Raw genomic sequence first — 22043 nt, 5'->3', positions numbered from 1 at the left:
GACCGCGGATGACTTTGTGACGTGGCCTAAGGCCTCGATTGTTTATTTAAAAAATAAAATCGCTGAGGCGCGGCGGCAGTGGCGTCTGCAAAGCTCGACGTGACTACAATCGCCGATCAGCTCAACATCGTAAACACGGAATGCGAAGCGTCGAGTCGCTCGGCTGACGGGTGTCTATGACGCCGATTGCCTCATCTGACACCGTCACCGCTTGGTGACCGTGCGGCGGCGCTGGGGCCACCTGGGCCGGGGGGTCGAGGCCGGGGTCTAATGAACGTCGAGGTCACGTGAGGATTAGGACATCGTTGAACCTCGGTCGGCCGCTGTCGCCCGGCTGGAGGTGCAGCCGGCTCACCCACAATCTGACCACGAGCCCTGAGGGACGGGTGGCTCACCTGCAGGCTGGCTACGGTGAGGCGCCTGGCCTCCTCGGATGGCACCGACACAGGCACTGTGAAGGGCGAGTCGGGGATGTGCTCGTCATTGAACCGGATGGACACCTCGTAGTCGCCTGTGGGGACGGAGACAGGATGAGAGTGTGGTCGTGAGGGTGAGTGTGAGGCTGGGAGGGAGAGAGTGAGGGTGAGTGTGAGGGATGTCACCACTGTGCCTAATACAATAACCATAACTGCAACTCTAACTCGAGCACCAACCGCTTGATCCAGAACTTCGAATCCTCGCTCGAACCCCTAACCTAGCCCGAGCCTAAACCACTAATCCCTAACTCCTTCTCGCCCTAACCATAGCCATAACCGAGGCTTCCTAACCCAAAACTCAACCCCAACTCCAACCTCCAAACTCTAGTCTATCGTCCTACCCAAACACCCAACTGTCGTCCCAGGGTTTCAACTTCAAAGAAGCCGACATTTATATTTAAGTCTTTGGGACCTTTTAGCCAATATCAAAGAATGTAAAACCTATTCTTCATTTTCATACAGTGGTATTCACACGAGGGTGATGATGCAGCTGCTGCTGATTTAAATTATTATTATGATAATGATGACGGCGACGATGAGGTTGACGATTAACTCACCGGGTTCGGTGACGACGTAAGAGACCCCGCAGGAGCCGTCCTTGCGATCCTCAAATGAGATCTCGGCCTTGCTAGGGCCCTCGATGGCGATGGAGAGCCCCCCAGCCCCCGCCTCCCGCGTCCAGATGCTGAACTCCGCTGTGTGGGGGGGAGGTGACACGACATTACGGAGGGGGGAGTGTTAATGGAGGCTGTGGCAACGGTGTTAATGAGTCTCTAGCAAGCGGGCAAAATTAAAACTAGCAGCGCTAGCGTGGTCAAACGGCCGTGGCTTCGCCTCCGTCTGCACGGAGTCCTTCGCATAGAGGCCCCCCCACCGAGCTCTGAAGAGCGTCCAACGCTCTTCTCAATGGACAACTGAATGTTGCGTGAGTGACAGCCGATGCTCGGGATCGAGCTTCGAGCTCAGTGCGAGCGTGGGTGCTGGGCGGATTCTTGCACCCCAGGATCATGAGAGGTGACGGCGTCTTGGGGAGGCCTTCATCCAGCAGCGGAATGAAAATGGCCGATTATGATCGACGTTGGTGGGAAATGTCAACACTCTGAAATATAATGTCATGTTTTTTATAAGTTTCTTCACAGGTGTGAAGTTATAGATTTGTGATGGATTGCACGGCCCAGCGGTCTAGCGTTTCGTGATTCAAATGCATCAAGCATCCCTGGTTATTACCGTGGTATACATTAACCAAAAAAGACTACATGTCACCTGCTTCATAGCGGACTCTGTGTGCCGGCGTCATGGTCCAACTCTGCCAGATTCATAAAATTACACCGCAAACGACTCAATTGGGATGACACGCACAGCAACATGGCCCCCCGACTACGAAAACGACTGCCGCCTGTGTCTGTGAAACACAGTGGGGTCATCCGTCACGATGATAGCCTTGGGATACACAGGGATAGCTGCCACCGGAGGTGCACCTTGGCTAAACCACAGAGCAACATCACCCCCCAGTGTGAACACTACTGCACATCGTGTCTGAAACCCAGCGGTGCCTTTCTTCGTGATATCCTTGCGCTATAAGAAGGCTACCATTGCCCATTCTCTTCCTCTTCCCTCCCCTCACCCCCTCCATTCCTTCCCTCCCCTACCCTTCCCTTACCCCTACGTACCCTCTATTGTGGTCACCCATTCCTCATCTCTTGCACGCCCCTGCCATGTAAATAATTTGTCTCGTACCATTTTAAAATCACACGAAGCACCTCCATTTAAGGCGCTCTTTAATATAAGATGAGAGTATCGCTATTGCACGTGTGCACACACGCGCGAATATGCACACTCACCCGGCATGCCGGCCTCCCCTCGCTCCAGCCCCGGCCCGCTGGCGCGCACCTTGTTGGGGCCTCCCTCTCCGAGCGGCCCCACCGTGAACTGGAAGGGGCTGCCGGGCACGTGCTGCCCGCGGTAGCGCACGGCGACGGTGTGCGCGCCGGTCTCGCGCGGTACGAAGCGCACGCTGTATGTGCCGTCGTCGCCCTCTACGATCTCGGCTTCCTCCGTGCGCCCACCGGGGCTCGTCACCTGTGCTGTCAGCTCGTACGTGCCGGCCTCTGCGAGCGGGGGAGCGGCGGCGCCGGACGGTTAGCACGCTGCATATTCGGACGCGGGGCTTAAAAGTGCATTGTGGGGGAGACACGCGCTTAGGATCGCGCCGAGAGACAAAGCAACGCCCAGATCTGCGCCGTGTAGCCTCCTTTATCCGGCACAACAGAATCTGCTTGAGCGTGCAGTGGATGGGCACATGGGCTATACGACCCAGCCAATTCAGCCTTGCTTGCCAAAGGAGCTAACTGATGGGACTTAGTTCTGATCACATACACGAAACTACAACGGCCGTCATTCGCCAATAAGTGGCGGTGACATCACCACAGCGCTTGTGTCAGGCTATATGCACCTTGAGGTCACATGGTTACAGGACAGACCCAAGTGTTATGGGTTAACTGACTGAGATGACTGACAGATGCACCATCTGTGCTCCCCACTGTGCCACTATATTTGGCAACACGACAAATACAAAGACCACCCTATAGCCTTAACGGACTGTTGGGGCAATTGCTGTTAGCGAGCACCAATAAAGGCTGGCAAGGCATACGACGGGGTGGTTAGCTAGCACCACGCCCTGTCACCTTTGTCTCCCTAGCGCTGACCTTTATACACCACTCCAGGTACTCAAGGCTGAGTCGACCTAGAGGAGGCCCAGGTCCGGTTCAAATAATCACCACTGTTATAGGCTGTGAGTGTGGATGGCAATCGGGTCACTTGGTTCTTAGCACAGTGCACTAACCACTGTGGTACCACACAGGTTGGCCAGCACCACTCCTGGCACCACACACACATGCACATACATGCACGCATACGCACACATGCGTATGCACATGAGTGTACACATACACACGAAACAGCGGTGCCAGTGCTAGCGCCGCGGCTCACCGTCGGGACGGAAGGGCGAGCGCGTGTCGCGGCCGATGAGGTCCCCGAAGACAGCGGGGAAGGACGGCGGCTCGCCGCCGCCCACCTGCGTGGACTCCTCCACGCGCACCTCCCGCTTTGTCTCCCCGCCGCGCGTCTTGCTGATCTCCGTGCGCTCCGTGCGCGTGTATGTGTGGCTGCTGCGCGTAAACGTGCGCGTCAGCCGGTCCTGCGCCGACACCATCTGAAACCAGTTCCCTGCGGCGGATAAAACGCACGGGCCCCTTCCGTTAATCTCACCGCTGGATGAAGGCCTCTGCACTCCGTCCGGGGCCATGGTAGAGGTTACAGAACCTGGCCGACCGGCATAGGTTTGTAAAGGTGCAGAGGCAGACTGGGAGCACAGCAGTTCAGTACAGCAATAGGTGGATTTTTATGTATCACGTTAGGGTTATGGTGGATTCGTATGCGTCGTGTTAGGCCAGGCAGTAGGGAAGGGTTGTGCGTGCCATACTACGATTCCGGTGAGATGATTTTGGCCGCACCTTTACCTATTATATACATCGTGTGTAATTGTTACGATCATGACGAGGTATTGAACCGAGGAAGGGGTGGGGGCGGGAGGATCATGAGATGCGTCGTGGTGGCCACCGCTCCCCCCCCCCCCCGCACTCCTTACCGGGGATCTTGAGGTTGAGGTCGCAGGTGGACCCCACGGTGGCGATGGACGGTGCTTGGCGGCGCCGCGTGATGCTCTCCTTCATGCGGCCCTCGCCTGATACCTTCACCGAAAATGGACTCCCTGCTCACACACAGAGACAAAGGTCCCCCGTGTAGCCTTCAATAGGGGCACGTGCTGTTAGCGAGCACATATTAAGGTCGGCACAGCACATGAATGTGTGCGTGGGCAGCACCATGCTCGGCCGCCTTTGTCTCCCCAGTGGCGATGTTTCATTCACACGCACGCACGCAGTGTCACACTCTACTGCTCGTACCACCCCACGCGGTGCCGTGTAGCGGAGCCTGTACCGGGCACGTGCTGGTCGGAGAACTTAATATTGATGATGTAGGTGCCGGGCTCTGTGGGGCAGTAGGTGACGCGGCACGTGCCGTCCTCCTGGTCCTCGCAGTTGATGTCCACCTTGCTGGGGCCCTCGATGGACAGGCCCAGGCCCCCGTAACCTGGGCGATTAACGAGCGGACCGTCAGAGCGGTGGCAACGTGGCCAGGGAGCCCGTGCCGTGCACGGGGGTTGTGTCCCAATCCACACACACACATTCACACAAAGACAAAGATCCCCCGTATAGCCGTTATAGAATGTGGGGGGGCAACTCCTGTTCACGAGCACCTATGAAGGCCGGTAAAGGCACTCGAGGGGGTGGGTGGCCAGAACCACTTCCGGCCGCCTTTGTCTCCCCGGTGCTGATGTTTACACACCAAAGCAGGTACTCATTTCAGACTTAGGTGACCTAGGAGAGGCCCAGGACCGGTTCAAATATTCACCATAATTGATCGTGAGCAGGAATTAAACTCGGGTCGCCAGCTTCAGTCAGTGTAGTACGCTGACAACCAGGTCACCGCTCCCCATACACACACATGTAAACACACACACACGTGTACACATACACACGTGCCCACTCACCAGCGCCGCGCGTGTCCACCACGAACTCGGCGACCTCATAGGTGCGTCCCTCGGAGAGGCCGCGTCCCCAGGCCTTCACCTTGGCCGCGTCACCGATGTCTGACGGCCCCACGGTGATGCGGAATGGGCTGTTGGCCACGTGGCGCTCGCCCTTGCGCACGCTCACCATGTGCTCGCCTGCCTCGCGCGGCGTGAACGAGATCCCTGGGCAACGCACGCCATGATGCACGCGTCACTACGGTGGGTCCGCAGGCATTGTCCATCCCCACCTACCGACATAGATTGACGTCCCCCCTGACAGCCACCGAATTGAGCCATGGACATCCACTGACATCCTCCCTGATAGCCATCAATATCCAATCCCATAGCTGCCGTCATCATCCACCGACATCCACCAAGGTGGCAGCCACATCGTGTGGCTATTTACATCATGATAAATTGCTTTTCCACTGTCAGATGTGAGCCGTGCCAGAGCCGTGCTGGGTCATCCCGGCACACCTCTGGTGGCACCAGTGTTATTTTTGCACTGCAAATGCCGAGCCGTGCCGCTCACGGAACATGTGACGTCGAGAAACGTCGGAGCTGTATTCCACAAGTGTCCTCAAAGCGTACCGACGTCACAAGCGGTGAACGAGATGATGCGGTGATGCCGAGTGCGGATTATACCGGCTACAGCATCATTAGCCCCATCCCTGGCTCCGCTCGACCAGATTCAGATGTCTTCTTGTGACACCAGCGAATCACTGTTTGTTCACGGCTCGGCAGTGAAAAACCACTCAAAAGGTGACAGCTCCGGGCTGGTCTGGCTTGGATGTGCCAGTGGAAAACAAATAAGTATTTGAGTCGTGTCTGTGCTGCAGCGGACGGAGGCGGCATGTGTGTGTGCATGTGTGGTTGTGTGCGCGCTAGCGAGTACGTGCTAGCCCCACCGATGTGTCCGTTGGGCAGACGCTTGAGCAGGCAGGCTTCCTCCTTGCCGGACGGCGCGCAGATGCTGGAGGAGAGCGAGCTCAGGTCCGACTCGAGGATCTTGAGCGAGACGTCGGTGGCGGTGCCCACGCTCAGCTGCGTGGTCCTCACTGAGCCGTCCCCTGCTCGCACGCACGCACAAAGACAAAGATCCCCCGTATAGCCTTTAACAGACTGTTTGGGAAAGTGCTGTTAGCGAGCACCTATGAAGGCCAACACGACATACGAGGGGGTGGTGGAAGAACTACGTCCGCCGCCTTTGTCTCCCCAGTGGCGATGTTCAGATAATCTTCACTGGTATTGGCTGTGAGCAGGAATCGAACTCGGATCGCCAGATTCGTACCGTAGAGCGCTAACCACTACACTACCACTCCTGAGAGCGCACACACGTGTATGAACACACGTGCATGTAAGCTGCAGACGAGCGTGATGCAAGCATCAAAAATATGCCACTCACATGCTGGGCGTGCGACATGGCCGGGTTTCACTCAGGTGAGTCCCCAATGGTAGCACGACCTTCCACAGGAGTTTCATTTACATCGGATCTCTGTCACGAGAGTTACCATGACCCCGCGCAGCAGATATGAACACGTGAACAAATCAACGGGAGAGATGGAGCGATGGAGAGCTGGTGCGCTGACTCCCTCGACCTTAGTTGCAAAACGTGGCAGACGTAATTCTCGGCAGGCCCTGAGAGATGCCTATGCAACGTCTGTACTCGTTTTTTGCTCCGGGGTCCAAACAACGTTCATTATTGTAACCCCGGAGGTCAAATTCGAAGGGGTGAAAATACTCTCCCTCAACTAGGTTTGTGCTCGTACCGATGATCTTGGCGGTGAAGGGGCTGCCCGGGATGTGCTGGTCGTCGAACTTGACGATGATGCTGTAGGCGCCGGGCGCGGTGGGCAGGTAGGATACGGTGCACGTGCCGTCCTTGTTGTCCTTGCAGGAGATCTCCGCCTTGGAGGGCCCCTCCACGGCCAGAGAGAGACCTCCTGATGACGGGACACAAACACGGACGGGCGCGTCATTGTCTAGAGCGGTCTTTGTGAGAGTCGTGCCTCTCACGGCCTGATCCCCGTATCTTTGTTCCCCCATCTCTGTGGTGTCTGTTCCAATGTCGACATCTCTCTGTTCCTCCGTCTCCATGTCTCCCCTGTGTCTTTCCCGTCCCAGTTCTTCCCCGGTCCCTTTGTCTCACCTGTCTCCACGTCTTCCCTGTTACCGTTTTTCCCCTGTCCCCGTGTCTCCCCTGTCCCCGTGCCTCTGTCTCCGCTGTTCCCGTGTCATCGCTCCACATGTGAGTGGGCACGTCACCTTCGCCCGCGTTCTTGGTGATGATGGTGAAGATGGCCGGCTTGTTGGCCACGCCATGGGACAGCCCCGGCCCGAAGGCGCTCACCACTCCGCTATTTACCGCGTCCACGTAGAACTGCAGGGGGCTCCCTGTGCAAGGTGGTGGGGGGGGGGTGGACACGGGGTTCAACAGTCAGGTCGTTTTGACAGTCGTGATCAATCCGCGACTGGATGAAGACCTCCCCAAGCTGTTCGCCGGCAATCATGGCGCCATGATGCATGGATGCACCCCAGCACCGCCAGCGCACGAGCCTAGCGTGGCGTTCCGTCTCTGCTGTGGACGTCCTCTCAGGCACGTCATCCCTTCTGGACATGACGTGTCCCGCCCACGTCCACTCACTCTTGTCATCAGTGCATGTTCTCTGATTCAGGTGTTCCTCAATCTTCCTCTCTGCTTCTTTGTGCACTTTTCACCTTTTGCTCTCATTTATTCGTCAATGTTTCAGATCCATACTTTAATCATTATCACTCCACTTGCTTACCCAGAAAAGCCTCACAGAGTCTCATGGCTTTTTTTCAGGAGGGTCCCACCGAGTTGTTGCCGTGTGGATTCCGATCGAGCAATCTATCGCTGCGCGACCACGGCAGCTTCCGATACGCACTGACCCCGCAGCGTTCTACCACCAAAATCGGTTCGCCGCTCTTGCTGTTCAGTTCAGCATTCGCCTCTATGCATCAATTATTGACATAAGCACAACCGCAACACCGGCGTCGTAGTGTGGGAGCTGAGCTGTGTGGGAGCGGCGCAGCTTACACAGAATGCATCGCCACTCGCACAGCAGCAGCGCAAGGCATACATTATTGAGTAGAACGTCGCTCGTAATGGCTCTATTCACAGTGCAATGGGTGGAAGGGGGGGTGTATGATTAAACATAATTGCTGAGCATAGTGAGTGGGTGGGTGAGTTAGTTATTCTGTTGTTGTGACCTGCAGTGTGGTGGCAGCTGAATGCAGTGTGGATGATGAGATGAAACAGTGTCTGGCAGACCGAATGATGGGGCGTTGCGTGATTTCATCTGAAATTCTCCATCCCAACCGAGCCACGTTTGACTCACAGCCAAACCGGCTAGAAAATGCCATCCTCTCCGGATTAAGAGATGCTCCGGAAAGTAAGACATGACCCAAACTTGTGCCCGGTCTCTTAAACCAATCTGGTCTCGATCATGCACAGCGACCTGATTCTATTATCAGACACACTCCAGCTTTTGCTTTAAAGCAGAGGCAAAACAAGTGAGTCATACAATTTTAAGAATCCGGTATTCTACAGCCCACAGCGTATCGTATGGTGACATCGTGAGCATCACCATTCTCTCTAAGCTCCCGTAGCACCGATTACATTGTGGGCACAAGCCCCTCGTCTCTATCAGAGTGGGTGGAGGCCAGTAAGAGATGGACAAAAAACGTGGCAAATTACTGGAGAAATGTACGTTTTTTATGTGGAAATTATTTCGCACCGTGGATAGCCAACTGTTTATATCGGAGGTGTCTCACAGAAAAAAATTACCAATGACCCGTGTCTCATGGAGCGGTGTTGTGCGGTGTGGTTGCAGTGCAGTGTGGTTTGGTGTTGTATATTGCTACGTGGTGTATAACGTGGCATGGTGTAGTGCGGCATGGTTGCGGTGCGGGGGGGTACCTGGGATGTGGCTGCCGTCATACTTGATTTCCATCTCATGGAGTCCGGGCTCGGTTGGCGCGTACTTCACCGTCACCGTTCCGTCCTTGTTGTCCGTGATGTCCGGGCGTGCCGTCTTTCCTGACGGCATACGGACTTGTCCTGTATGAGGAGGAGGGAGGAAGCAGGACGGAGCAAGAGGTGGGGGGGAGTAGAAGTGACATCATGCTCACCCAACTCCTCTTCCTCTCCATCAATACCCAGCCCCAAACCCCTCCCCTTTGGCACATGTACGCACAGAGTGTGTGTGTGTGCCACTTAGTGGCGAATGGTGGTTGTGAGTACACGTGTGCTAGTGTGTGCATGCGAGAGTGCGTGTGTGCGATTGTGTGCGTATGCAAACCGGTGATCTCCCCCTTCTGCACGGTGAACGGGATGACGAGGTTAAACGGCCGGAGCCCGCCGGGGGTGGCGTCTGTGCCGCGGGGCGGCTGGTCCGTGGCCTGAACACGCACAGAGAGACAAGCGGGGACATCGTCTTGGCGAGCCTCACGCAGCGTTGGCTTCGTTCGGGTCGTTGGAAGTATGCAACGTCACGTAAATTGCTTCGTGAAGCGCTCTTTAAAAAGCGTGCTGGAGAGTCCTGTCGCAGCTCGGGGCTCCGTGTTGAGAAGACGAAAATTCTGCAGCCCCGGTCATTTGATTATGCATGCAGGTGAATTCGTTGAGAAACTGCAATACGTTGGCTTCACCATGACAATAATAATAAGCACGTAAATTTGTCCAGCGCCATAGTTCAAAGACAATGTGAAGAGGCCGAAGCCTGTGGCGATGCTTCAGTGTAGAGGTGCTTTTAGACCCACAGACTAAAACGAGTCACGTAGGATCAGACTGACCTACAGACTTACAAAAGAGACTCTAATTAAAATATAAATCCATAAGGTCACAAAGAGACTCATTGACTTACATAGAGAACCATAAACTTACATACCATTAGACTTACATTAGAGAGACCCATAGACTCACACAGAGACATATACAATTACACGGAAGCATAGAGATTCACAGTCGTTCGTAGACTCACACGGAGTCCCCCTGCCACTTGGAGCAGAGTCTGGGGCATCGCGCCGAACCACGTGCGGTGCAACCCGAACCACGCGTGGGAGCCGTGCCACACAGCGGCGAGAACCGGCACAGTGACGTTCGCACACTCATGCCGCCCACAGCACTAGTTGGTGCGATCGCGCCTCGTCGTACCAGCACGTGGAAGGGGCTGTTGGGGACCAGCTCGCCGCCGAAACGCACGGTGATGGTGTAGTTGCCCGGCTCGGGCGCCGTGTAGTAGATGTCGAAGGTGCCATCGCGGTTCTCCATCACGTCCACGTCCAGCTCGGCACCGTCGGGGCGGGACACCGAGCACGTCACCTTGCCCTTGCCGGCCGCCTTGGCGTCCACCGTGATCACCGTCTCCTCATTGATCTGGATCGTGGGGCCCACACCGGCGCCTGGCACGGGGGCGGGGTGGGGCGAGGGGCGGGGGGGATTCAGGTTACCGCCTGCCCCAGTTGTCCCAGGATCGTCCGCTTGTTGAGGAGGAAGCTGGTATCGTGAGATATAATTTTTCCCATGATATGTCCTCGTCACGCTCCTGTTGCTATGGCCACGGTTGCCGTTCATGTCAACGTCTTCACACATTGATTCCTCCACCCAAGTTACGAACTTGGTCTGACAGACACTGACCTACCCATGCACTCACTCAACCACCAGACTGCAGACCATGCACTTACCCACCCATACACTCAACAACCACATTCCAGATCATGCACGCATCCACCCACGTACTCACTGAACCACCACACTGGAGACCATGTACGCGCCCACCCAAATGTACGCCTCTGTATAGGGCGGATGAGTGTGGATTGTTCATCCTGGAGCTGTACTTACCCAGCCCGTGGCCCCCGATGGACACTGCAGGGAGGGACACAGGGCAGAGGAGAGAGGGTTAGCAGCAATCCTCCCAGCGGTGAATCGCCATCCCAGCGGTTGATGGCTGCAGCTCCAACGCGTCCGCGCTCGTGCACGTGCTGATGTGCATATTCAGCATCGCGCGTGTCTGTTCAAGCGCTCGTGTACGATTTATGGAAAGCGGTAGCGTAGTGATTACTGCGCTGCATTTCGAACTCGGTGACCCAAGTTTGATTTCCGCTCATGGCCAATACCAGTGACGATTATCTGAAACGGTCCTGGGTCTCCCTTAGGTCGACTCAGCCTCAAACGAGTACCTGGTGCGTCCTCCACTCACTGACGCGCACCCGCACGTACCAGTCACGGTGCACTTGCTGGCGTCGCCGGTGGGCAGGGCGCGGATGCGGTACGGTGAGTAGGGGATCTCGTCTCCGCCGTACTTGATGGTGATCGTGTAGCGCCCCGTCATGTCCGGCACGTACGACACCGTGTACGTGCCATCGCCGTTGTCCCTGATGTTCGCTTTTTTCGGCTTCCCGTCCGGGTCCTGCCAGAGATCGTCGCCACCAAGCGCTCCGCTCATAACGGCGCTTGTTTATTGCAGAGGTTCGCGGTTCAAGCGCCCCTGGCCGTCCCGGTTAACGCCGCGGCTACATTGCGTACGCCGGCATCATGGTCCACATTTTTTGGACTGTGAATTGCTCACAGTGAATTAGAGATTAGTTAATTTGAATAACCAATTAGCAACACCGCAACCGAAAACTTCCAGGCCGGTGCTGCGTCACTTTGTGCCGCACAGGAACACCTGCCAATGGGGGTGCCCTTCACATTATTAAAGAGATGAGATTTATGGGACTTTCAGATGCTTGGACATTCAAGAAAGTTTCCCAATAAATTAAAACCCTTGTCTTGTCCTTTCATTACGAGGGGTGCTGCAGAGAAACCTATTACAAGGTAAAGGTGCAGCATTGTAATTGCTCGCTCACGCCAATGCTGGCAGATCTCCAAGGGAGGGTACTTGGCCTACTCTCCACAATGGCCAGACGTCTTGGAAGAGGTGGGAGCACCCACACTTTATCCCATCATAGGCGACCTGCCGATCTACTTTCTGTGGAGTTACTCGTTTAAGAAGCTGTTTGCATTTCTAAAATGTACAGAGCTTGGTCACTCTGTTTGAGCTACGTTAGTTATGGGGGTTTCTTAACTGCAGAGCTTGGATAATTCATTTTTTATAAAAAAAAACTGGAGGATACCTAATGTGGATACAAAGTGAACGATTTAACCGTGTCTCATGTGAATCAGATAAAAAAGACCAATTACAATATACAAACGCAATGATATCTCAGTCACATGCAAATTAGATTTTGCCCAACTCTGAACCGTCACTTCTTTGACCATACTTCACCACGCTCGTCAGTGCAGGGGCTGGTGAAGAGGGTAGACGCCCAGGACCGGTTCGGACTTCACTCGCCACTGATGTTGGTTTATGTTCCAGAGAATTGATTTCAGGTCACCGGGTTCATGTCACGGCGTGCTACCCACAGCGCCAGTGGTGCTCAGCTCCCAAACGGAGCTTGTGTCGGGGAGAATTCTATTTGGCAGTGCCAGTCGGTCACAAAGCTGACGTTCATTTCTGGGGGCCCACTTTTGTTTTGTTCACCCAAAAACGATACCAACTAACTATTTTTTATTTTATCAGGGAAGGCCCACTTGAGCTATAAAGCCCTTTTTCAGAAGTGACCTGGCCACTAATGATAGCTCAACAAAGTGGCTGATCACGTGAAAATGTATTTCAGCCAAATACTCTAAAGGCATCTTTCTAAATGTGGAGGGAAAACCAGAGGACCCGGAGAGAAATTGACGCGACCACGGGGAGAGAGATGAACCCACGACCTCATTTATACCAGGTGAGGGAGTTAACATCTCGCCACCGTGGCGCCCCAAAGACGGAGACCGGGGAGCGAAGGACCCATGCCAGAGGAGTTGCGTCGCACGCGGCAGTGAAAAAAACCACACACCCCCGCGCCATGCGCCCTGGCGTCGTCGCTGCTTGGCTCCAAACCCCAAACGCAAGCACGCGGCGCCAGCCCGAGTACCACTGGCTGCTCGGCCGCCCGGCGAGTGTGAGGGGAGGAAGGTGAAGTTTGGCGGCACCCCCCCCACCCCGATCGAGAAGCAATGGATTGCGTGCTGCAAGTTCGTGCTGTGCAGAGAGAAAGGGGCGATCTTTGCAAAGCCACCGAGCGAAGGGCAAGCAGCAGTCCATCCAAGCATGCCGCATTCACTTGCAGGCACAGGCCAGGCTGGAGGGGGCGAGCGGGGAGGAGGGGGGGGCGCCTTACGGAGAAGGTGGTTGGGGTGGAGTGGGGGGCGGCCTGAGGGGCCTGGGGAGAAGGCTTTGAGCCCTCCATCGCTCGGGATTTCCAATCGCGAACGAAAATCGTCGCCTCGGACGTGTTTCCCTTCGCGTCCTAGCGAGAGGGAGGGAAGCGGGGGGAATGGGACGAGGATGATGACGATGGTGACGATGGTTATCATGACACAACCATCGCATCGTGGGTTATCGACTCCTCACTTGATTGGCCCAAAGGGAGTCACGTGATTAGTGGAAGCAGATCCCGATTGGACAAGGGCAGCACTAGAAGCAAAATTCCGATGTGGAGCAGAGGGAACCTCGACGGGGACGAGGGTAATGGCGGCGTCCTCCGGTGGGGCTAGAGGCCAAGGTTCACCGAGCTCCCACGCAAGGGGTCAAGGGTCACCGATCCCCCTTGTGCAAGAGGGAATTTGCACAACCGGAGCCCCTTGACCAGGGATCCCAGCATTCGGACCACGAGCAGCGCGGCAGTGACCACGTGCGAAGATCATCCCGACTCCACGGGGCACGTGGAACACACGCGCACCTCGACGCCACCCGTGCCATCTAAACCACGAGCGTGCATAACCGCGAGTGTGATCGTTACAGTGTTGAGCAGCGGTGTCCCTGGCAGGGTTTCCTGTGTCCCCATGTCTCCATCTCTGTCCCCTTGTCCCATGGCTCCATCTCTCTTGTCTCTCGCCATGTCTCAGTGGAATCTGCTGTTCGTTCCCCAACCGTCATGTCACCGCATTCCCAGCTGTGTTTCCGTTTCCCCGCGTGTCCAGCTGTGTCTGAAGTGTCTGAAGCTGTGTCCCCACATCCCCAGCTGTATCTCCGTGTCCCCAACTATGTACCCACTTCCCCAGCTGTGTGCCATCTGTGACCCCGTGGCCCAGCTGTGACCCAGCTGCGTCCCCGTGTCTGACACCTCCACGTCCCGCACCGCGTCCACGCACCGTGATCTGCACTGTCAGGAGGCCCTCTCCGGCGTCGCGTGCGTCGATGGTGAACTCGACAGGGAGGCTCGCCGACACGCCCGACGAGTTGAGGCCGGGCCCACTCGCCTTCACCTTGCTAGCATCGTGCGTCGGCAGCACTTTGATCTTAAATGGACTGCGGCGACCCAATAGAAACGTAATAATAAAAATGATCTCGATTTTAAAATGCATCATAAAATCTTAGAGCGTTATACACACACGCAAAAAAAAACACTCCCAAGTGTAAATAATTCCAAACGAAATACAAAAAACGTTGACAAGGACTATAATAACTACACCCCCGAAATAGATAACATGAAGATCTGTGATACAAGCCAATGATAAAACTACAGGCTACAGGAAAAAAAGGCTTTGAATTTAAAATCGGTTTTCAAGCTGGAGTCACGATTCTGGATGTGGGTAGGGAGAGCAGGGGTCCTCCACAGCAGCAGAACGCACGATCGCTGAGCGGTCGCCTCTGAGATTTGTACAGAGAGGAGTTGCCCAGGGGGCGTAAATTGGAGCGTAAATTGACAAAGGTCCCACGTTTCCTCCCACACGCTGCTGCTACTGATGCTGCTGGGGTAAGTGCTGTGAGCGAGCGCCTGCACAGGCTGGCAACGGCGTACAAACGGGCAGTGCAGCCAGCGCCATTCCCGGCCGCCTTTGTCTCCCCAGCGCCGATGTTTACAACTCACTGCAGCAGGTGCCTGTGCACCTGCGCGTGCGTCTAAACGAGCACCCACGCTCCACCGTGCCCACGACCGCCGCGTACCTGCGGGGCACCTCCTGGTCCCCGTACTTGACCCCGATGGTGTAGGGCCCATCCTGGCTCGTCAGGTAATTGACCGTGTGCGTACCGTCCCCGTTGTCCTGCACCTCCAGTGGCTCGGGCAGACCTGGACATGACCGCGGGAGCATGAGTGTCACGGCGGTGGCACGGACAAAGAATCGGCTCGGAACTCTCGCAGAGCTGCGCCACCCCCCTTGGTCTTAGAGAAGAGCCCGCATTCGGGTGCAGCACTCGTCAGCTTGCTCTGCGCCAGAGATGATTGATCATCGCAGTGACAGTTAAACCGATATTTGCCATGTTCAGAGCTGGAATTTTGACAAATGAAGTGCAGAGCCAAATAATATATACGTTGGATTTTTTGTACAGTCTTTGGTGATCAGGCTGAGAATATTATGCTTAAGAATCTTGTTGAGTCACAAATCTGTGGCGGTGAGTCTATCAGTCTCTACGTTAAGTCTATGGGTCTCCATTTTAATCTGTGAGTCTCTATTTGAATCTATGGGTCTCGATGGATGTAAGTCATTGGTGACCAGGCTGCTACCATTCACTATACGGTTTGATCACGTTTGGATTCGGCTCTCGGCGGTACTGGCTCCGAATCTCTCGAGCCACCCGGCCGCCTCCTTTCCCTGTCCACTGCTGACACTCAGCACTGCGCAAGGGCCTGCCAGGGCGGTCGTCATTACCGTCGTCACCCTCATCACCGTCGTCACTGTCGTCACCCTCGTCACCGTCTTCACCCTCGTGACCGTCGTCACCCTGATCACCGTTGTCACCCTCGTCACCTTCGCCACTGTCGCCACCTTCATCATCGTTGCTACCCTCGTCGTCACCATCGTCACCCTCATCAGCCTAGTCACCGTCGTTACCCTCGCCACTCTCGTTGGGACGGCGACGCGCGCGGGCCTCACCGCGTGGATCCAGCACCATGACCTCCAGCGTGGCACGACCGGCCTTGCTGCAGTCGACCGTAAAGGTCTGCGGAATCCCGGCACGTACCGCAGGCCCCAAGCCAGGCCCCGAGCAGCGCACCTTGCTGGCATCCACTGCGTCTTTCACCAGCACCCGGAACGGGCTCCCTGCTCCACCGCCGCACAGAAACCACGCCGCAACGACAATCGCCGCATGAGTTACCGCGACGATAGGCTTCCTGGTTAGCGGGGCGACGCAGCACCGAGACGCCACACAAAGCCATCCACTGCTGGATAAAGGGCCTCTCTGCGTGCTGCTCGTTTGACTAATCTACCATGTTGGACAGTATGGCCTTTTGAAGTGGGGGGGGGGGGGGGAATGGGTCCCAGGACTGTTTCAGACATCACTCACCATTGATGTTACTCGTGGTCTGGAATTCAACTCAGGTATTCAGGTTCAAAGTGGAGTGCTTGACCAGAACAACCCTGCCACCTTCCCCCCCCCTCCCCATCAGGGACTTTGACTCTGCCACTTCACATTCGTCGTCGAGTGCAAGGAGAGAGGAGCTGCGGCCCACGGGCTGGGTATGGCGCAAGTTCATTTCTGGCGGCCTGCGTCCACACGAGGCCTTCCACCTCCACATTTACCCATCGCTGCCAGGATCCTAGCCACACTTATTGACCTGCCACAAAGCATTGTGCTTCAAGTCGCCGGTGAAGGTGAGCCATGATTACTCTTCGCATTATTATCGGATAGCTCCGAGGTGTGGGTGTGTGCGAGTGAAGGTCTAGTTGCCCGCCAAACTAAACTAAAAATGTAACTATTTTATTTTACCAGGTAAGGCCTACTGCTCTATGTAGCTCTTTTTCAGAATCGACCGAGCCACAAATGATAGCTCAATGAAGTGGCTTAGCACATGGAAATGTATCACGGCCAGGGGCGGTTTCTTCATTAGGGCGATTGGGCGACGCACCACCAATGTCATTCAACCACAGAGTCACGCTAGCCGTCACTGTGCCTCTGGATATAGTCCAATCAGCGTCATGCTACGTTCTGTGGAGTACCGCCTCATTTTGGGCGATTTCCCTCCAGCTGAGAATCGCCCCTAGTGGTCCCATAGACTTACATTCAAAGATGTTTTTTTTCGAACGGGGGCGCTGCAATGCATTCTCTATGGCTTCCGGGAGGGCTCGCCCTAACGTGCTTACGTCATCATACGTGCTTACGTCATCATACGTAAGCACGTTTCATCCAACAATATAATTTGTCGCCACCGAGTGGAATCTTTAATAAAATAAACTTGAGTGGTTTGTTTTAATAGTGAGTATAGAAACAAACAAGATGTATTGTAAGAGTCACTTTATTTTTCATTAATATTAAAGAAGTGAAGTTGCCTTTACATGCTTAAGCTGTTAATTTATCCATTGCATGGGTGGACCTTATCCTTATTAATCATCCAGACATTTTCCCCCCCTGAGAGATTTTGCAGGAGCCGCCACTGATCACGGCCAAATACTGTAAACGCACGTTGATGTAGAGGGAAAAACCAGAGGACCCGGAGAAAAATCCACGTGATCATGGGTAGATAGGCATGCAAACTCCAAATATACTGGCGTCAGGGTCGGAATTGAACTCATGACCCTCCTGTATACCAGGCAAGGTACATTCTGTTTGGCCCCGAGTGAGGAAATGGTTCTTTGGCCTGCCGTCCCATCGCCGCGCCTCCACCGACCATCAAGCCGCTGGAATGGATCATCCACGGGGTCGTTAGGAACGCGATCGCGGGTGGGTGACGGGCGTCCGCGTGCGCGAGGGCCTCACTGGGGATGTGAAGGCCCCCGAAGGTGATGTTGATGTCATAGTCCCCGGGGGTGAAGGGGATGTACTCCACACTGCAGCTGCCATCTTTGTTGTCTTTGCAGAGCATCTTGGCCTCGGAGGGGCCCTCGATGGCCAGGCCCAGGCCGCCCGTGCCCGCACCGCTGTGCACGCGTCAACATCATCATAGTCGTCATGGTTATCAATGCGAGCATTTTCATCCTCACCGACACTGTCAGCACTGCCGCAGACAATTGTCTCCATCGCCATTGTCTCCATCACCATAATCATTGTCCTGACCACCCTTATATCAACATTGCAGTTGTCATCAACATTCCCAGCAACTCCACCACCTTAGGGTGGCAGGGTGGTGGTGCATCGGTAATGCTCGTGCCTCACAGCAAGAATAGCCTAAGTTAGAATTCTGTCTCTGGCACCTTTCTGTGTGGAGCTTGTGCATTCTCCCCCTGTTCTGCAGAGAACGAGTGAACGTGTATGTATGAGAGTGAGTGCAAAATGTATGTTCTCCCCCTGTTCTGCATGGTTTTCCTCGGCATTCCACGGTCTCTTGCCATTGTAGAAAAAAATACAACTATAGCGTAACTGGAATTGGCAAGAACATCCCAGTGCTGAAACATTCTCTGAAAATTACTCGATCAGGATGACACACAGCAAACAGCATTTTCCCCCCTCCAGTGAAAACCTACAAAGACCCTCCTGAAAAAGTGTTGAGAATTTAATGGGTAAACAAGCGTAAATTTTAAAAAAGGGTTACGTAAATAAAAATTACAAATCACGACCGTGGTAATGATGGTGATGAGGCAGTACGAGTGCTTACCGAGTCTCCACTGTGAAGCGGTTGGGGGTGTGCGTGAGGCCTCCCTCCAGGCCGGGCCCGTAGGCCCGCACCCTGGTGGGGTCGCAGCCCTCCTTGACCTCAACGCGGAATGGGCTCCGCGGAACTGGCACCTCGTCCACCGTCACCTCCACCGTGTGCACGCCTAGTGGACGCATGGCCACCGCATACATCGTCAGCAGCAGCAACATCGTTGAATATTTATCATCATATTCATTGGGTCTTTCGGTAAAGCCACGTAGATAGAAAAAAATAAACAAAAATATCACGACGTTTCGATCGCAAACATCCTGCCTGAGCAGCTCTCCCGCTATTTTTTCACCTGATGACGATTGCTTGTGCTGCGATCGAAACATCGTGATATTTTTATTCTTTTTTCTATCTACGCGGCTTGAACGAAAGACCCAATGAATATGAATTCCTGCAGTCACGAAAGCTTTAAGTCAAGATTTATCATAATGTTTGTCATCATCACCATCAACTATTCTCACTGTCATTAGCATCATCAGCATCATAAAATATTTCTAATCAGCATCATCAAATATTTATCATCACCATAAAACGTTCTCACGGTCATCAGCATCATCATCAAATTCTTATAATCAGTATAATCAAATATCATTAACATCATCGTCAAATGTTTGTCAGAATCACTAGTATTATCATCAAATATTTATTATCAGAATCATCATAGTTGTATCAATCAATGCATATGATCATTTATCATCATCGTCGTCATCGTCATCAACTGTGTATTAATGCCAGATAATAGCGCAGACTGCAGTCTCCGAAGTGATATGGGACGCAAGGAACCAAAATCGCTGGGAACAATCACCACTCAGTACACACAGAGGTGCGGTGGCGGCGCTGGTTACCATTTCTCAGCTTTAAATTCAGACTCGCGGCGCGTGCCTCTCCACATTGACAGTGGAAGTTGACGAGAGGAAAAGCGCGATCAGTGAACTGTGCGAGGTAATAACGGCAATTATCAAATGCACTTGGTTATTCGTGTAATTCTTAAGAGCACAGGGCTATTGCGGAGGCCGCTGTGTTTCACAGACGAATCGAGTCTGCAAGTAGTGAATGATGTTACGACGTATGTGTGTGTGTGATCCCAATTTAGTGTTTGCAGTGTAATTTTTCAATAAATTTTGACACTGGCGCCGGCACGCAGGTGGCAGACTTACGGTGAACAAGCACACCGCAGTATTGACCGGGGCGGCTCGCCAGATTCGAACCGCGAACCTCCGCAAAAAAACAGCAAACACGTTACCACCGCTCGGGTGCAATCGCTACGCCCCAAGCCCGGGTCCTACATCCGTTGGCCCAGAGAACCCCGGACCCGGCCCCCGGAGCCCCCGTGCGTACCCTCCTCGTAGGCGGTGTACTCGGCGCGGTAGGTGCCGTCTCCCTGGTCGGTGAGCGTGGTGTCCGTCTTGGTGCCCGACGGCCCCGTGAGGCGCGCCCGCACCTTCCCCGCAGCCACCCCCGGGCTGCCTCTTGCCACGGTGGTCGTCGTGGTGGTGGTGGTGGTCGTGGAGCGAGCGGAGAACAGGGAGCGAGCATCCACGGTGAACTCGGTGCTCACCTCACGCAGCACGCCTGGGGTGAGGGGATACACAACGGCCAAGCTTAGGGGTGGCACGGTGGCGGCGGCGCAGTGGGAACAATGCTCGTGCCTCACAGCAAGAAGGGTCTGGGTTCAATTTCCGGCTCAGGCGCCTTTCTGTGTGGAGTTTTGTGGTCTCCTTCCTGTACCTCCCCAACCGTTTGTGATCCCTAAGTACCCTCAATCGCGGTCACTCATTTCTCAATCCTTGCACTGCCCTGCCATCTACATCATTCTATTTTGTCACCGTTATTTTAAATTATGGTAAGCGCATTGCGTGAAGGCGCTCTATAAATATAACATTACATTAGATTAGAGTGTGTGGCATTTATGCGTTATCTTCCCCTGTTCTGCATGTGTTTCCTCTGGGTTCTGTGGTATTCCCCACATAGCTAAACTCATGCACACAGTGGAACTGGTATTTGCCAAAAGGGGGTGTAAAACGAGGAGGCTGAGTTTGACCTGCAAATAACTCAGATTCAATCCCTGCCTCTGGTCGCATGGTACTCTACTTGCCTATCCTCTTGGCTACAGCGTCTCATCGCTTCGTGACAATGCTGTTAAAAATGCATTTCAAGCGTATTTCTTGAATTGACCTTGGTTATTGTCATGAGAGCTTGAGAAAAAACGAGACGATGGTGGGAGAAGGGAAATATAAAGTGGCACAGTGCAAGGAAAGAAAATGAGAAAGATAATCATTGAGACCTGCAGAGTGGTGAATGGGTGGGTGAGTGAATGGGCGAGCGAGCGAGTTGTGTTGTTGCAACCTCCAGTGAGATAGTGGTGGTTGAACACAGTGTGCTGGATGAGTGGGCGTGTGACTGTGTGAGTGAATGAGTGAGCGGGTTGTGTTGTTGCAGTGAATTTGTGGTAGTGGCGTAACGCGCGCAGGGTTTGCTGTTGCAGTGAATTTGTGGTGGTTGAACACAGTGTGGTGGTGGATTAGATGACACAGTCAGTGTCTAGTCGCTCGAGTCGTCGACATGGGTGGAGGAGTCAACAAGCGAAATTGGCATGGACGACACCACTGCCGGACGATGGCCTCCTCGCCTGGCCGCGCGCATCAACCGCGGCGCCATCGCTCACCGCGAGGCTCCACGCCGGGGCCGAAAACGCGGACTCCGCTGGTGTCGACGATCGGCTCGATGCGCACGCGCACGGGCACGCGCGGCACGGGAACCCCGCCGTACTTCACGGTGACGGCGTACAGGCCCGGGCCGGGCGGCACGTAGGTGACGGCGTAGGTGCCATCGCCGTTGTCGTGGACACGCACTTCGGCGCGTGCTGCGCCGTCCGCCTGCACCACCTCGACGGTGAGCTCGGCCGTGCCGGCACGGGAGCAGTCCACCGCGAAGACGCACGCCTCGCCCGCCTTGCCGCGCTCCAGCCCGGGGCCCCGAACCGTCACCTTGCTCGGGTCGAACGAGGGGCGCACCTGAAGAGGCCGGGCAGCAGCGCCGGGGGCGAGGCGTTCGCTGAATTAAATTGTCAAATAATTCGTCACTTTGTACTTTGGGATTCGGTTTGGCCAATAGCAGTTGTATTGTGTGTGCGTGTGTGCATGTATATGTGTGTTTAGCGATGGCCTTCATAGGTGCTCGTGAACAGCACTTGGCCCAAGCAGTGTGTTAAGGCTATATGGGGGATCTTTGTCTTTAGCGATGGGAGGAAATTAGTCGGAGACAATGTTGCTCCTGCTGCGTGATCTCAATAGAGTAATTTTTCAGGT

General features: G+C 54.6%; 1 protein-coding gene across 4 annotated transcripts in view; it reads right to left on the bottom strand.

Moving 5' to 3' along the window:
* The window catches only part of LOC144730157 (filamin-C-like), a 58787-nt gene that overhangs the window by 5071 nt on the left and 31673 nt on the right, over window positions 1–22043 (bottom strand). The window contains exons 21-43 of one of the 4 annotated variants that reach the window (XM_078610755.1): window positions 21401–21749; window positions 20074–20307; window positions 18688–18850; window positions 17853–18013; window positions 16031–16201; window positions 15102–15225; window positions 14306–14462; window positions 13333–13461; window positions 11348–11537; window positions 10970–10993; window positions 10283–10530; window positions 9429–9528; window positions 9047–9187; window positions 7372–7500; window positions 6876–7049; window positions 6015–6176; window positions 5086–5289; window positions 4473–4625; window positions 4123–4245; window positions 3465–3701; window positions 2318–2584; window positions 1034–1171; window positions 396–511 (exon numbers count right to left, since the gene is read on the bottom strand). In XM_078610755.1, the coding sequence (XP_078466881.1) occupies window positions 396–511; window positions 1034–1171; window positions 2318–2584; window positions 3465–3701; window positions 4123–4245; window positions 4473–4625; window positions 5086–5289; window positions 6015–6176; window positions 6876–7049; window positions 7372–7500; window positions 9047–9187; window positions 9429–9528; window positions 10283–10530; window positions 10970–10993; window positions 11348–11537; window positions 13333–13461; window positions 14306–14462; window positions 15102–15225; window positions 16031–16201; window positions 17853–18013; window positions 18688–18850; window positions 20074–20307; window positions 21401–21749 (3894 nt within the window). The remainder of the gene's footprint in view (window positions 1–395; window positions 512–1033; window positions 1172–2317; window positions 2585–3464; window positions 3702–4122; window positions 4246–4472; window positions 4626–5085; window positions 5290–6014; window positions 6177–6875; window positions 7050–7371; window positions 7501–9046; window positions 9188–9428; window positions 9529–10282; window positions 10531–10969; window positions 10994–11347; window positions 11538–13332; window positions 13462–14305; window positions 14463–15101; window positions 15226–16030; window positions 16202–17852; window positions 18014–18687; window positions 18851–20073; window positions 20308–21400; window positions 21750–22043) is intronic. The other 3 variants (XM_078610756.1, XM_078610757.1, XM_078610758.1) reach the window with 3 other exon arrangements.

Source organism: Lampetra planeri, chromosome 34, assembly GCF_965212315.1.
Source record: "Lampetra planeri chromosome 34, kcLamPlan1.2.h2, whole genome shotgun sequence".
Taxonomy (NCBI): domain Eukaryota; kingdom Metazoa; phylum Chordata; class Hyperoartia; order Petromyzontiformes; family Petromyzontidae; genus Lampetra; species Lampetra planeri.
The sequence above is the reverse complement of the archived record's forward strand: the minus strand, read 5'-3'. Positions and strand labels throughout refer to the sequence as shown.